General features: G+C 37.4%; 1 protein-coding gene and 1 long non-coding RNA gene across 2 annotated transcripts in view; one reads left to right on the top strand and one right to left on the bottom strand.

The window, feature by feature from the left end:
- The window catches only part of PLA2R1 (phospholipase A2 receptor 1), a gene marked incomplete at its 5' end in the record, with an annotated part of 117,308 nt that overhangs the window by 56,515 nt on the left and 44,323 nt on the right, over positions 1-16,470 (bottom strand). Inside the window, 2 exon segments of the mRNA XM_079923463.1 lie at positions 3,921-4,090; positions 14,072-14,184. Of these exon segments, the coding sequence (XP_079779589.1) occupies positions 3,921-4,090; positions 14,072-14,184 (283 nt within the window).
- LOC307187425 overlaps positions 1-16,470 on the top strand; it is a 73,230-nt gene that overhangs the window by 38,436 nt on the left and 18,324 nt on the right. The gene's annotated exons all lie outside the window — the stretch shown is intronic.

Consider the following 16,470-nt stretch of genomic DNA (forward strand, 5'->3'; position numbering starts at 1 on the left):
AACCCTGTGTCTAATTTTTTTTTTTTTTTTGGCATGTGGATGTGCAATTGGCCACGCACCATTTGTCAAAAAGTTTTTTCTATTGTATTGTTTTTGCTTCTTTTTCAGTTATCAGCTGACTATTTTTGTGTCAGTCTATTTCTAGGCTCTTTATACTTTTTTATTGATTTATTTGTCTTTTTTTTTCTTGCCAAAACCATATTGTCTTAATTGCTGTAGATTTATAATAACTCTTGAAGTCAGGTAGTATCAATCCTCTGACTTTGTTCTTCTCCTTCAGTACTGAGTTGGTTATCCTGGGTCTTTTGCTTCTCATTATAAGCTTTAGAACCAGTTTGTCAATATCCACAAAATAATTTGCTGGTGTTTTGATTGGGATAGCATTGAGTCTGTAGGTCAATTTGTGTAGTAGTGACATTTTGACAATACTGAGTCTACCTATAAACATGGAATCTCTATTTATTTAGTTCTTCTTGATTTCTGCCATTAAAGGTTATAGTTTTCCTCTATAGATCTTATATATATTGTTAGATTTATATCTAAAAATTTCATTTTGAGGGGTGTTAATGTAATATGTTTTTAATTTAAAGTTCCCCTTTTCATTGCTGGTATACAGAAAAGCAATTGACTTTTGAGCATTAATCTTGTATCCTGCAATCTTGCTATAATTGCTTATTAGTTCCAGGAATTGTTTTTGATTCTTTCTAATTTTCTACATAAACAATCATGTCATCTGTGAACAAAGTTTTATTTTTTTCTTCCAATCTGTACCTTTTAATTGCTTTTCTTGTCTTATTGCATTAGCTAGGACTTCTAGTACAATGTTTAAAAGAGTGTTGAAAAGGAACATCCTTGCCTTGTTCCTGATCTTAGTGGGGAAGCTGCTAGTTTTTCACCATTAAGTATGATAACTGTGGGTTTTCTGTAGACGTTCTTTATCAAGTTGAGGAAGTTCCCCTCTATTCCTTGTTTGCTAACAGTTTTTAACAGGAATGGGTGTTGAATTTTGTCAGATGCTTTTTTCTGCATCTATTGATACGATCATGTGATTTTGCTTTTTTAGCCTATTGATGTCATGGATAACATTAATAAGTTTTCAAATGTTGAACCAGCCTTGCATACTTGGGGTAAATTCCACTTGACTGAGGTGTGTAACCCTCTTTATACATTGTTGGATTCAATTTGTTAATATTTTGTTAAAGATTTTTTGTGCCTATGTTCATGAGAGATAGTGGTCTGTAGTTTTCTTTTCTTGTAATGTCCTTGTCTGACTTTGGTATTAGGGTAATGTTGCCCTCATAGAACGAGTTACAAAGTATCCCTCTGCTTCTAACTTCTGGAAGAAGTTGTAGAAAGCTGGTATGATTTCTTCCTTAAATGTTTGGTAGAATTCACCAGTTGAACCCATATGAGCCTGCTGCTTTCTGTTTTGGAAAGTTATGAATTACTGATTCAATTTCTTAATAGATGTAGGCTTATTCAGAGGGTCTATTTCTTCTTGTGTGAGTTTTGGTAGATTGTGTCTTTCAAAGAATTGGTCAATTTCACCTAGGTTGTCAAATTTATGGATATAGAGTTGCTCATAATATTCCTTTTTTATCCTTTTAATGTCCATGGGATCTGTAGTGATGTCCCTTTTTTTCATTTATGATACTAGTAACTTGTGTCTCCTCTCTTTTTTCTTAGTGAGCCTGGCTAGAGGCTTATCAATTTCATTGATATTTTCAAAGAACCAGCTTTTAGCTTCATTGATTTTCTTTATTGATTTCCTGTCTTCAATTTCATTGATTTCTGCTCTAATTCTTATTATTTCTTTTCTTCTACTTTGAATTTAATATGCTCTTCTTTTTCTAGTTTCCTAAGGTGGAAGCTTAGATTACTGATTTTCAATATTTCTTCTTTTCTATTATGTGCATTCAGTGCTATAAATTTCCCTCTAAGCCCTGCTTTCTCTTCATCTCATAAATGTATTTTCATTTTCATTTAATTTAAAATGTTAAAAAATTTTCTCTTGAGATTTCTTCTTTGACCGATGTGTTATTTAGAAGTGTACTGCTTAATCTCCAAGTATTTTGGAATTTTCTCAGCTATCTTTCTGTTCTTTATTTCATTTAATTTCATGTGATCTGAGAGCAGACATTGTATGACTTGTTTTAAATTTGTTAAGTGTGTTTTATGGCCTAGAATGTAGTCTATCTCAGTGGATGTTCCACATGAGCTTGAGAAGAATGTGTAATCTGCTGTTGCTGTTGTTGGATGAAGTAGTCTAGAGATGTCAATCATATCCAGTTGATTGATAGTGCTGTTGAGTTCAATTTTGTCCTTACTGATTTTCTGTCTGCTGGATCTGTCCATTTCTGTCATAGGGGTGTTAAGAGTCTCTAACTATAACAGTAGATTCATCTGTTTCTCCTTGGAGTTCTATCAGTTTTTCCCTCATATATTTTGATACTCTGTTGTTAGGTACATGCACATTAAGGATTGTTATGTCTTCTTTAGAGCTGACTTTTTTATCTTTATGTAATGTCCATTTTTAATCCCTGGAAATTTTTCTTATTCTGAAGTCTGCTCTGTGTCAAATTAATATAGCTATTCCTGCTTTCTTTTGATTAATGTTAACATGGATATCTTTCTCTATCCCTTTACTTTTAATCTATAGGTGTCTGTATTTAAAGTGGGGTTTTTTTAGACAACATATACTTGGGTCTTATTTTTTGAACCACTCTAAAAATATCTTTTAATTGGTGTTTAGTTCTCTAATTATTGTTATATATGTGATATATGATAACAATTATTATAATATTATAATAATAGTTATCTTTCCTCAGGGAGGAGCTTGAGGCCTCTAACCCATTTCCTCTAGATACAAATTTAAAGATAACCTATTGCCTATTGTCTATTGGGGTAGCCCTGATTGAGATCCCCAGGCAAGAAAGGGACCAAGGGCTTCCCTGGCAGTGCAGTGGTTAAGAATCTGCCTGCCAATGCAGGGGACATGGGTTCGAGCCCTGGTCCGGGAAGATCCCACATGCCACAGAGCAACTAAGCCTGTGAACCACAACTACTGAGCCTGTGCTCCAGAGCCCACAAGCCACAACGAAGAGTAGCCCCCACTTGCTGCAAGTAGAAAAATCCTGTGCATAGCGGCAAATACCCAATGCAGCCAAAAATAAATAAATAAAATAAATAAAATTATTTTTTTTCAAAAAATAAAGGGATCAAGGCATCCAAACAGGGTTCACACTGAGGTAAAGGTGTGTTGGATCTAGGTTGGTGACCTAAGATTAACACAAGGGCCTAAAGCTTGGTCCACAGGGCCTGGTTTTAGTGTAGATTATGGCTGAAACCATTAGCTTCTCCGGCACAGTTTCATGCTTTGGGATCCAGAGCTGAGCACAGGATGGTGAATTAATAGACCTGTAACTCTGAAATTCTGGCTAAGGCACCACAGAAGTCCATGGAGGAGATGGACTAGCAAGAATGTTACCTAAGTAACATTCCACAGCAAAGTCACGTGGCAGTGACTGTGAACTGATTAGATATGCTCAAATGTGGCCATTCACTCTGCTTTGAAGTATGACAGAGTATTCTGGACTGAGTAAGCCCCTGAGATTCTTGGACAATGAGGGCGGATGAGGAAAAGACTTTAGGAGGGAGAAACTGGACTTCTGCTAACAAAGGCATGTGTGGTCTTGAGCAATGAATTTATACCTTGAACTCGTCAAATGACTCATATGAATTATACTTTAAAAAATGGCCAGCCATATATCACCCCTGAGAACCGGTGGTAATTGTTTTAGTTGATTTATGCATTAAGAAAACACTAAGGAAGAATCAGAGGAGGTGGACCGTGAGGTTGATAGAATTTGGGGGCAAAGAAAACAGGAGGGAGAAGTGGTGTGACAGTGCCCTCTACTCACGGGGCTGACGTGCATTCCAGTGTGTGTACTTCACCGGCTCTGACTTCTGCCCTGCCGTCTTCCAAGTGTATTCTCCTGTATCATTTTGATCTTGAAGAGCTATCCAAAAATAAGTGTCCTTCGTTTTTACCACACTACTGATCAAACTGGTAATAAAAGCCTGTTCAAACCTGAAAAAGGGAAAAAGGAAATGATTATAGTAAGTTTCTGGGCAATAAAGAAATGTCGTTAAAACATAATAAGGTGCACAGAATGGCACCCGTGTAAGCATTTCTCATGAATTCTTTAGAACATGGGACAGAAAAATACTCAAAGACCCTGAATGTTACTAATAAATGCCAAACATCAGTGCAATTTCCAGAAATATATGAGTGAGGAAAATTTGATCCTCAAAGGGGGTGCTCAATTCTTTCAAGGAACAGAGTCCGGTTCCAGTTTCGGAGTGTAGGTAGTAAAGTCCAGAAAGCTAGCGATACATTTCTTGGCGCAACATATGCCCTGTTGTGTAATTAGGCCACACAGCACACACATGCTGTAATGTGCATGTGGTGGGGAGGTGGCGGTGGGGGAGGTGGAGAAGAGGGAGGAGGAGGGACCCTATGCTTTTCTGAATGAGCATCTGCCGGACACAGGGTTCACATGCGCCCACCCACCACACTTGCCTGGTGAGAATGGAACAGAAATTGGAGTAGCAATTTTATGTCTCCCAGAGCAGTTTGTTCACAGGCACATGGAGTCACTGGCTTATTCAAATGCGTTCAGATGTGCGTATTCACTGAAGATAAATTTAAAACCTTAGGAACTAATCCAAAGAAGTACACCCACTATATTCCCCAAACGGCTGAATGAATTAGTGTTCATTGACTGCTGGCAATGCTCCCTCTTCAACATGAATGCATTGAAAGCAGAATCTAGAAAATTTGTATACATGTTTCCACATGAATACCTAACAGAAACATGTATTAAACTTTAACCAGCATTGAAGTTTTAAGCTAAATTGGAAACTATCTTGAAAAATTTACTTTCAATACATGTAAAGTTTTGAAGAAACACCTTTCAAACAGTGGTAACTTTTGGCCAGACCCGCTGAGTCATTAAGAAGGGAAACACCTGATGAAATTATCCAGGAAACCTAAGGAGAAAGCAAATTAGACTTTTTCATCTGATTTTGGATTTTTTTCATTACCATGCATCTTTAACTTGCTAAAGGAAGCAGAAGAAATGGGGTCATTCAAGAATAGAGGAGTCTCAAAGGAAATAGGGGAGAGAAAGAGAAAAGGACACAAAGAGGCAAACTTTTTAACTGCCTTATGAACATCACTAGCAACAGTTAGTTTTATGAGGCATCCATGATACTCATCTTTGCAAAGCATATGCTTTAGTGAATATTTTCTGCAGATAGTCTATTGATAATCTAAATAGCACACATTTGAAATTAGAAAAGTTCTTTTTAAATCAGATTGCAGTGGCAGAACCTTGCATAAACATGCTTCAGAAAGAAGGTATATATAAAAAAAGAAGGTATGTAAAAGTAAATACTCTCTAGATGCTGTGTAAGTTTCCTTACACTTCCACTGGTCCATGCTTTTATAACATGGGATCTGTTTTTCCTTCTCCCCTCTGAGGCAGAGTAGCATCATTATCATGCGTAGCTGGTGCCTGAAACTACAATGCTAGGAGGCCAGCAAGGCACTGCACCATGGAGGCTACGGTCAGGACCACTAGGCACTGTGCTGGTTCTAAACCCAGGGGACATCACTGGTTCTTCCATTACCTTGTACTATGGCATTTATTGGATAATGGAGAGATAACGTTGTCTGTGAGCTTGGTTTCTGGTATCATTATTCATGACAACACTTTGCTTTTGTCCCCTGTTGGTTTTAGATTTATTTAGTCCACTCTGATTTGCTATTTTATAACCATTTATCATTGCTCAAAACAATACAAATCTGCTTTTTGAATTGGCAAGTATATCTTTTAAGCAGTTACATATAATACTAATACATTAAATCCTATAACCTTCAGATAAAAACAGGACTCTAGTTTTTCCTGGTCCAGTTTAGAAGATGGCATTGTAAATAACAAAATTCAGCAACTATATCTTTTTTCTAAACCATGTACTATAAGAAATTAACTCTGGATAACAGCATGCAATCTCTTGAGTGTCTGTTTCCAACTGATAAAGAAACAAGAGATCTTTTTATATTCTTTATCACTCACTGTTTGGCTTCAAACACTTAAAGAGTTGTGAAAACTCTGGCTTAACGGTAATAGAGCAGATGACCTCTTAAAGTCTTTTCTGGCCCTGTGTTTTAGAATTCTTCATTTGAGAATATTCCAGAGTTTCGTATCTGGATTTTTTGTCTGGTTTCACTGATATTGTTTAATTTAAATGTTATTATGATTTAAGAAACAAACAATAACCATATGTACATATTTTTATGTATTTTTTGAGGAATTCAGTAAAGTAAAAATTGTTATTCTTCAGAAAAACAAATGATAAAATATTTTGCTTATAACCTACTTATAAAATCAAAGTCTGTAGGTGAATACTTCTTAAAAATCAGGAAAAAAAATTTCCCATCAATCCTTTAAAAAGGCAAGCGATCAAATGTTTATTTTCAATGTAAACCAGAAAAAAACAAGTGTATCTTGAACTTCTATCAGTTTGAGAAGAATCTGTTGCTCATGGTGCTAAACATTAAATTTTAATTTAAAAAAAATGCAATTTGAAGATAGCAATGCATTTTTTGGGCATACTTGACACATTTTTTCATTTCAAAGTAAATATTTTATATTTCAAAAATGCACACTTTGAAAAAGGTATTTTATGCTTAAATCTCTAATTGAACATTATATTTCTTCATCAGTTTAGCCAGTGACATATGTAGCTGAAAAAAAAAAAGATGTTTCTTGTCTGTGAATAACACAGTAGTTAGCAGAAATCAGTAATTAATGACTGTGTTTGCGGTACCTAAAACCAGAGATTGAAAAAACGTAATGCATTGGAAGTAGCTTTACTAGAGAGCCATTTCAACTTAAACAATATGTGTATGTATGTATGTGTGTGTGTGTGTATATATATATATATATATATATATATATATACACACACACACACATACATAATTTGGTTAGGAGGGACTTAGCTTTGAGCTGAGTAATTGCAATTGTATTTCTCCCAATAAAACACTTGTTAGCACTTTTGATACCATTTTCAAATAACTAACTCTATTGCTGAACTAATATTAAAGTGATAAATTGCTTTCTTTTAAATGAAGAATGGCAGTAGAATATCAGTAGTTTTCAAATGGGAGGCGTGTCATGACCACTACTGCAAGAAGTTTCTGACGGTATTCCTCAAGAACTAGAAATGTTAAGTTTTTTGGATATTGTTTCTTTCAAAAGACTAGAAGAAAAATATAGAATTAGAAAATACATCTAAGATGTACACAAGAAATAAACCTGGAAGAGCAATGCAAACTTTTAGTGGCAGTTACCTTTGGGAAGGGAAGAGAGATTGGCGGGGAGGGGGCAAGAGTAAAGGTAAGGGGGCACTTTCACTTTTTAATCAATATTCTTCTGGCTTGCTTGCATTTATACCAATGAGAATGTTTCTATTGTGTAATTTTAAAAAGGGTAACCAAAATGTGTTTTTTTCGGTACGCGGGCCTCTCACTGTTGTGGCCTCTCCCGTTGCGGAGCACAGGCTCCGAACGCGCAGGCTCAGCGGTCATGGCTCACGGGCCCAGCCGCTCCGCGGCATGTGGGATCCTCCCGGACCGGGGCACAAACCCGTGTCCCCTGCATCGGCAGGTGGACTCTCAACCACTGCGCCACCAGGGAAGCCCCAAAGTGTGTTTTTAAAAAGTAAGTTAACTGCATTCTACCAAAAAATTAAAAACTGTTAGAATTAATAAATGAATTCAGCAAGTGGAGGATACAAAGTCAACACACAAAAATCAGTTGCATTTTTATATACTAACAATGAACAATCTGAAAAGGAAAATAATTCCATTTACAATAGCATCAAAAATAATAAAGTACTGGGGAACGAACTTGACCAAGGAGGCAAAAGACTTGTACAGTGAAAACTGGAAAACATTGCTGAAGGAAATTAAAGAAGATACAAAGAGTCCATCAACAGATGAATGGATAAAGAAGATATGGCACATATATACAATGGAATATTACTCAGCCATATAAAGAAACAAAACTGAGTTATTTGTAGTGAGGTGGATGGACCTAGAGTCTGTCATACAGAGTGAAGTAAGTCAGAAAGAGAATAACAAATACCATATGCTAACACATATATATGGAATCACAAAAAAAGGGTCTGATGAACCTGGGGCAAGACAGGAATAAAGACACAGATGTAGAGAATGGACTTGAGGACACGGGGAGGGGGAAGGGTAAGCTGGGACAAAGTGAAAGAATAGCATTGACATATATACACCACCAAATGTAAAATAGATAGCTAGTGGGAAGCAGCTGCATAGCACAGGGAGATCAACTCTGTGCTCTGTGACCACCTAGAGGGGTGGGATAGGGAGGGTGGGAGTGAGACGCAAGAGGGAGGGGACATGGGGATATATGTAGACATACAGCTGATTCACTTTGTTATACAGCAGAAACTAACACAAGTTTGTAAAGCAACTATACTCCAATAAAGATGTTAAAAAAATAAAATTAAAGAAGCTACAAATAAATGGAAAGACATCCCATATTCATGGATTGGAAGATTTATTGTTAAAATGTCCATACTACCCAAAGTGATCGACAGATTGAATGCAATCTCTGTAAAAATCGCAGTGATTTTTTTTTTGGCAGAAGTAGAAAAATTCATCTTAAAATTCATACGGAATTTCAAGACATCCTGAATAGCAAAAACAAGCATGAAAAAGCAGAATGAAGTTGGAGGTCTCACACTTCTTGATTTCAAAACTTACTAAAAAGTACAGTAATCTAAACAGTGTGATACTGGCGTAAAGACAGACATATAGACCAATGGAATAGAATAGAGAACTCAGAAATAAATCATTGCATATATGGTCAAATGATTTTCCACAAGGGTGCCAAGACCATTCAATGAGGAAAGGACAGTCTTTTCAATAATAACGTTGTGAAAAGTGAGTATCCACCTACAAAAGAAAGAAGCTGGACTCTTACCCTACACCATTTACAAAAATTAACACAAAGTGGATCAAAGACCTAAACATATGAGCTAAAACTGTAACACTCTTAGAAGAAAACATAGGGGAAATTTTTCATGGCGTTGAATGTGACAGTGATTTCTTGGATAAAACACCAAAAGCACCGGCAAAAAAATAAGAAAGGATAAATTGGACTTAATCAAAATTAAAAACTTTTGCACATCAAAGGACACTATCAACAGAGTGAAAGGCAACCCATGAATAGGAGATAGTATTTGCAAATTATGTATCTGATAAACAATTAATATCCAGAATATATAAAGACTCCTACAATTCAATGACAGAAAACAAACACTTCTGTTCAAAAATGGGAAAAAGACTTGAATAGACGTTTCTCCAAAGGAGATATAAAGATGCCAATAAGCACATGAAAAGATGCTCAGCTCACTAATCATTAGGAAAATGCAAATCAAAATCACAATGAGATACCACATCACATCCATAGGATGGCTAATATGTGAAAACAGAAAATAAGCAAGTGTTGGCTAGGAGGTGGAGGAATTGGAGCCCTTGTGCACTACTGGTGGGAATATAAAATGTTGTAGCTCCTATGGAAACCAGTATGGTTTTTCCTCAAAAAGTTAAAAATAGAATTATTATATGATCCAGAAATTCCACTTCTGGGTATAGTACCCAGAATAATTGAAAGCAGGAACTTGAAACATATTTGGATATTCATATTCATAGCAGCATTATTCACAATATCCAAAAGGCAGAAGTATCTTGTGTCTATCAATAGATGAATGGATAAACAAAATGTAGTATATCCATACTATGGAATATTATTCAGCCTTAAAAAGGAAGGACAGGGCTTCCCTGGTGGCGCAGTGGTTGAAAATCTGCCTGCCAATGCAGGGGACATGGGTTCAAGCCCTGGTCTGGGAGGATCCCACATGCCGTGGAGCAACTAGGCCTGTGAGCCACAACTACTGAGCCTATGCGTCTGGAGCCTGTGCTCCGCAACAAGAGAGGCCGCGATAGTGAGAGGCCCGCACACTGCGATGAAGAGTGGCCCCCGCTTACCACAACTAGAGAAAGCCCTCGTAGAGAAACGAAGACCCAACACAGCAAAAATAAATTAATAAAAACTCCTACCCCCAACATCTTCTTTAAAAAAAAAAAAAGGAAGGACATTCTGACACATGCTACAACATGGATGAACCTAGAGGACATCAGGATAGGTGAAATAAACTAGGCACAATAGACAACTACTGTATGATCCTAGTTATAAGGTAACCGTAGTAGTCAACTTCACAGACACAGAAAGTAGAATGGTGGTTGCCAAAATCTGGGAGCAAGGGAAATGGGGAGTTAGTGTTTAGTGGATACAGAATTTCAGTTTGGGAAGATGAAAAATATTTTGGAGCTGGATGGTGGTGATGATTGTACAATAATATGAATGTACTTAATGCCACTGGACTGTACACTTAAAATGGTTAAAATGATAATTTTGTTATGTATTATATTTTTCCACAATATTAAAAAGTTAACTGTAAAAGTGTTTAGGGGATATGGTTGCAAGAAAACGGCAGAGCTATAAAAATGCTTGCAAATAATGCACGTTTAAACTTAGGGAAAAATGAGATATTGCAGCATTTCTCATTTGGGGCAAAATTCTCAAAATCGAATGTCATTTGGATTATTTTGTACAAATATTCCAAGGCTGATTGATCGAAGGTTTAGATATATATGCATTTAGACAATTATCCATAGTAACTCTGGAACTCAAGTTTTGCATTCCTGCTCTGTCTGAAAGCAGGTGGCCAGGCCTAACAAAATTTTCTAACAGCAAGCAAATAAAATTCTGTTATTTGGGAATAAGGGTTTGTTTTTCTTCCCCTCTCTCTTCCACAAAGTGTTAAAAGTCCTAGGCCAGGAGCAGTTGCCCCATAACAAAAGAAGGACGTAATTTGTAGCAGGTGGTTCTAATTGTGCCCGTAAAATCTCTTGCTCAGTTGTGCAGAAGAGCAGAAAATCAATTAGCAGCTACAAGCTTAGGTACTGGTGAGTGACAGGGGTGTCTTAACTCAAACAGGAAGTCAGTAATGGAAGAAAATGATTACCAAGGTTGCTAGTGGATACTCCTGGATCTGAGGAGACTGTCCATCTACTGCCCAACCTTCTCAGACAAAAGATGCTGTTGAAAAATACTCGAATGTGAATTGTCACTCAAAGAACAGTATGCCGTGGGTCTTTGTTTCTTATCTGATAAGGTCTGAATGAATAAAAATCAAGAGCTTAGGACACTTCCTGTCTTCAACTTGTATGTCTCAGTCTTGAGTCATTGCTCTGGATGCAGACATGTTTGCAAGGCAGTGTTGATGCATGTTAACTGCCTGGGAGAGATGCCTCACTGGGACTAACATGTAGTACTCGGGGGCTTGACTGGTGACTGAGTAGCATGCCAGCAAAAGGTCACCTGGGGGGCCTAGGAGGTCGAGGAGGGGATGAAAACAAATTTACCCAAGCTATAGATCTATTTTAGAGTTGGACTACACATCAGCTTTGGCTACTGAATAGAGTTTATAAAAAAATTTATAGTATTCACAGCACACTCTCTTATTCAGTTTTGGGGGAAATGAAACATAGTAGGTTGTTTTCTAGACTCTTGCTATCATTTGCATGAGGTCCCCAAAGGATTCCTAGAAAATGAAGTGTTTGAACTCTAACAGGTTTCTGCCTTACTTGGGTCACTTTGGCACTATGAGTTATCTGTAATGTCACTTTGAGTTTGTCCATTTATTGTGTTATTCCACTTTCTTCACTTGTTTCATGCGTTTATGTTCTATCTCTTTTGCTGCTGGCCTGCAAGTGGTACCTGGGCAACTGCACTATGCCTTTTATTTTTTTTTTTGTACAGCATGCCAGTGTTTAATATGATGCCTCTCACAGTATAGATATTCAATAAATAATTTTCTAATAAACTTTTTTTTTTAATTTATTTTTTGGCTGTGTTGGGTCTTCGTTGCTGTGCGCAGGCTTTCTCTAGTTGCGGTGAGCGGGGGTTAGTCTTCCTTGCAGTGCGTGGGCTTCTCATTGCGGTGGCTTCTCTTGTTGTGGAGCATGGGCCCTAGAGTGCACAGGCTTCAGTAGTTGTGGTGCGTGGGCTCAGTAGTTGTGGCTCGTGGGCTCTAGAGTGCAGGCTCAGTAGTTGTGGCACACGGGCTTAGTTGCTCCGTGGCATGTGGGATCTTCCCGGGCCAGGGCTCAAACCTGTGTCCCCTGCATTGGCAGGCAGATTCTTAACCACTGTGCCACCAGGCAAGTCCCTCTAATAAACTCTTGACTGTTGATTTTTGCATAGTCAGATAACATATGAAAAGTAGTTAACACAGTGCCAGGTATGTGATAGACACTCAATGAATATTACATACAAAAAAAGAAAGAATAAGATGTAAAAACAGGTGAAATAATTAGACCTTCTTCTTCAGTGAAAAACATTATAATTAACGAAAGAGCATATCTTCATTGGTCAAGATCCTGAATAAAGTCCAATGTTGACTCACTGACTGGAGGACTTCTAGCCCAAGGTACTCTCGAAAGCTTGTGGGTGGGTGAACAAGGCTGAGGATAAAGGCTTTCTTCTGCCTGGTAGCTATTCTGGGAAGGAGAAAGCAGAACTAAAAACAACACTGAGATACATCAGAAGTGGTGCTGTGCCCCGAAGAAAGGGTTTCTTGAGCATAAAATATTTCACCTGGCAATTTATTTTGCCAAATGTGGTCAATCTGTCCCTCTGTGTGTGTGTATGTGTGTGTGTATATGTGTGCATTCCTGTGCATTGTTTGGAGGAAAGACTGAGACAGAAGGTAAGAGGTAAGAGGAGGAAGGAAACACTGGCAGCTTTGAACGTTGACGTCCCATGTGGGGAGAGCAGAGAAAGCACACAGAATTCCTCCTACAGGTTAGACCTGCATGTGAAGGGGTCTCTAGATAAAACCATAGCACCAGTTGTCCTGATTCCTGGTCTTCAACAGATTTTTTTTAAAGGCAATGACCTCGGTAAAAAAGCAAGCGACTTGCTTTGTGGGTATAATTTTCCACGGAACCACTGAAGAGTTCTACCTTGATTCTGTCTTCAGCCTGGAGGAGTCTGTCTCCCAGCTCTCACTGTCCTCCTGGCATTGATAATGACACTGAGGTCTCTTCTGATGTTGGTACTTTTATCCCTTGCTACACATCTGTAACATGTTGCAAATTGTATGGAGTGTGAAAAGGGCACAGTTTCTCTGTTTGTATGGTAAAGATACCTGTGCATAGAGAAATCTAAATCTAAACAAACGTAGACCTAAGAAGCAATGGGGAAGCATTTGAAAATCCTCCACAGTTTAGTTTTACTTACTTTTGTTCTAAAAAAACTCCACATGACTCATACACATTACATTTAAAAAACACTTCATATTTAAATAACATATTTCTTTTCTATTGCAAGCACTTAGATAAAATATCATTACAACTGAATATATTAGCAAAGCTAGGTAATTAAGAAATCTTTATGGAAAATAAAAGACATCTTAAATTTTACTATTTGTTACTCAAAAATCAATTTAAAATTAACATTGTAGGGGCTTCCCTGGTGGCGCAGTGGTTGAGAGACCACCTGCCGATGCAGGGGACACGGGTTTGTGCCCCCCACATGCTGCGGAGCGACTGGGCCCGTGAGCCATGGCCGCTGAGCCTGCGCATCCGGAGCCTGTGCTCCGCAATGGGAGAGGCCACAACAGTGAGAGCCCCGCGTACCGCAAAAAAAAAAAAAAAAAAAAATTAACATTGTATGGTTTAAATTCATCTAAATCAATAATTTAAATAACTTAATACTCTGTTGTACAGTACACTTTAGATTTTCACTAGTTACTGATTGTGGCTAGATTTTATCATCCCAAGAACCCTCACGGCAAAAAAGCACTGCATGTTTCTGATAGAAAATTTCTATTTTACCTGTTTGTAATGGTTACAAGTGCAGGAGGACAGTAGTAACCACTGGAGGCATGGTCAAAGCTTCGAAGGACGGTGTCAATTTTGTAACAGAATCCACCATGTCTCTCCCATCCCTTAAACAAGGAAAATGAAAATTAAGGACACAATCTGATTTAGTTAAACAGTAAAATATATATATTTTTGGTGTATTCTCATTTACCAGTTTCTTCTCTGACCCACTCAAAACTTGAATGTTTGTCTTGATATATTTATATTTATTCTATCTGCCATTAGCTACAGCCACTTCTACATTTGTTTAATTAATTCTTAAAACCTAAATGTTTTAACTAATTTAAAATCTTTAAGCCCAAAACTTTAAAAGCAAATTAAAGAAAAGGGACATTCACTCAAAATTTCTCCTTCTCTCCTTTCCTCTTTCTCTCTCTCTCTCTCTCTCTCTCTCTCTCTCTCTCTCTCTTCTTCTCTCTCTCTCTGTTCAGACTTATAAGATTTACTGTAAATGGTTCCTATGGGATGGTAAAAATCAAACATGTTGGCTTTAAGGACAGAATGCATGGGTTTGAATCCTGGCTCCACCATCATGTGACCTTATTTAATCGCTATGTGTCTTAGTTTTCTCCTCTGTAAATATGGATAATAATAGTATTCATGGGGTTGTTCTGAGAATCAAGGCGAGAAAATGCAGGCAGAGACCCCAGAATAGAGCCAGGAACTCGGTATGAGCAAAGAGGACATAAGTATCTAGATAACACTGTACTGTTTTTGTTTTTGTTGTTGTTGTTTTTTAAGGGTCTTTCATACTGCTTATTTCATGTTATCCCACTGAGATTAGGGACTTAGATAATGTAAGTGAGAGACTAGTGGATAAACTGGCCTGGAACTTAATTTTGGTGCAATCCAGAATGGTTTTGTCTGGATCATCAAGCTTCCAAATAGAAATTGGCTAAAATATATATATATACTTTTTGGTAAAGATTACTCCTTAGTCAACTGGCTAGCCTCTTAGAGAGAAAGCAAACAAGCTTTGGCACCTAGACAAAAAATGACAAACGTGTATGGCTAAGCCCTGGGAGCAAAGAAGGGTGGCTCTATTCTTTAAAATCATACAGTACAGGAGACATGGGTTCATTAGTCTTCTATATTTCGACTTAGTTATTTTAGTTCTTTCTCTTCCAATATTATAAAATCATATCACTTCTATCAGTCTATTTTTATGTATTCACCAGTTTTAAAATACACTTCATTTTGTGTCATGCCAATACTTGCCAGATTTTGATCAGATATAAAATGATTTCTGCTATACTACTCAGAAAATGTCTCAACCTTGCAGTAAATTAGAGAAAAATCTTATTTTAGAAATAAGCTATTTTAGTTCAAAACATTATTAAATGAGGCGTGGATCACAGGAGCACCACATCCAGCCCGCCAGGATGTGCTCTGAATTCACTCCCTTAACTTCTCTCTCCAGCCTTATCTGTGTGAGTAATTGACAGTGTCAGCCAGAACCCCTCCGTGGGTCACTCCAGAGGGGGCAGGGAGGTTAGACTGCTTTTGTATTTGGAAGGACAGGAGGAGGAAGGCTGACAATTTGACCTTTCTGACAAAGTACTCCTTCTTCATTACTGGTTTTTAGATCATAGGCTGCTTAGCAAAACAAAAAACCCAAGAACTTGAACAGGCTCAAGGAAAGAGGGGGAAATGTGGCATAGTAATAACCGGAAAACAAAGACTCTACTATAAGCCTTTGTCCGCACAATGAAAGCGGGAAGAATAATTGATTGTATTTGTGAATATCCTTTGTACATGAGATGCCATTTCATTTTACATGAAATCATGATGGTGACAGTACTGAAACGTTGCTCATATTATCTAGTCCCCCAAAAGTGACTCAGATGGAAATAAAATTTTAAAAAATTTCTGCTTTGAAATTATCCAGACTTATTTTGTAAGTTGGTTTTGCATGTGCAGACTGTGTAGAGAATTGCACTGAAGCAGATGGCTAAAAGAAAGGAAACTTTCGAAACCATATTCATAGATGCATAAAGAAATTAATGGAATTTCGCCATAAGAGTAAAGAACTGGCTCTGAACCCAGAATCCTTAAATATTGATAAGGCTGGTCAGAAAGAGGGAAGCAGTATACAAAAGTTTAGATAGAACATCAGTTGTTTCTGCTGTGTAAGAAGTTAATTACTCTTTTGACACAAATAAAACATGTTGAGTTGCCTTGAAAGCCACTGTAGGATGGATTTTTTTCAATATTTCTGAGCAGATAGAGATTAGATCAGTGATCAGTAATAACTAATTCAGGAAATGTAATCATTAGGTAAGACGTCTGGTCACGTGTCAGCTATGGCACAGGTATTGTTCAGCTAAAGTGTGAAGAGTAACTAATATGCT

Source organism: Stenella coeruleoalba, assembly GCF_951394435.1.
Source record: "Stenella coeruleoalba genome assembly, chromosome: 6".
In the NCBI taxonomy this organism is placed as follows: Eukaryota; Metazoa; Chordata; class Mammalia; order Artiodactyla; family Delphinidae; genus Stenella; species Stenella coeruleoalba.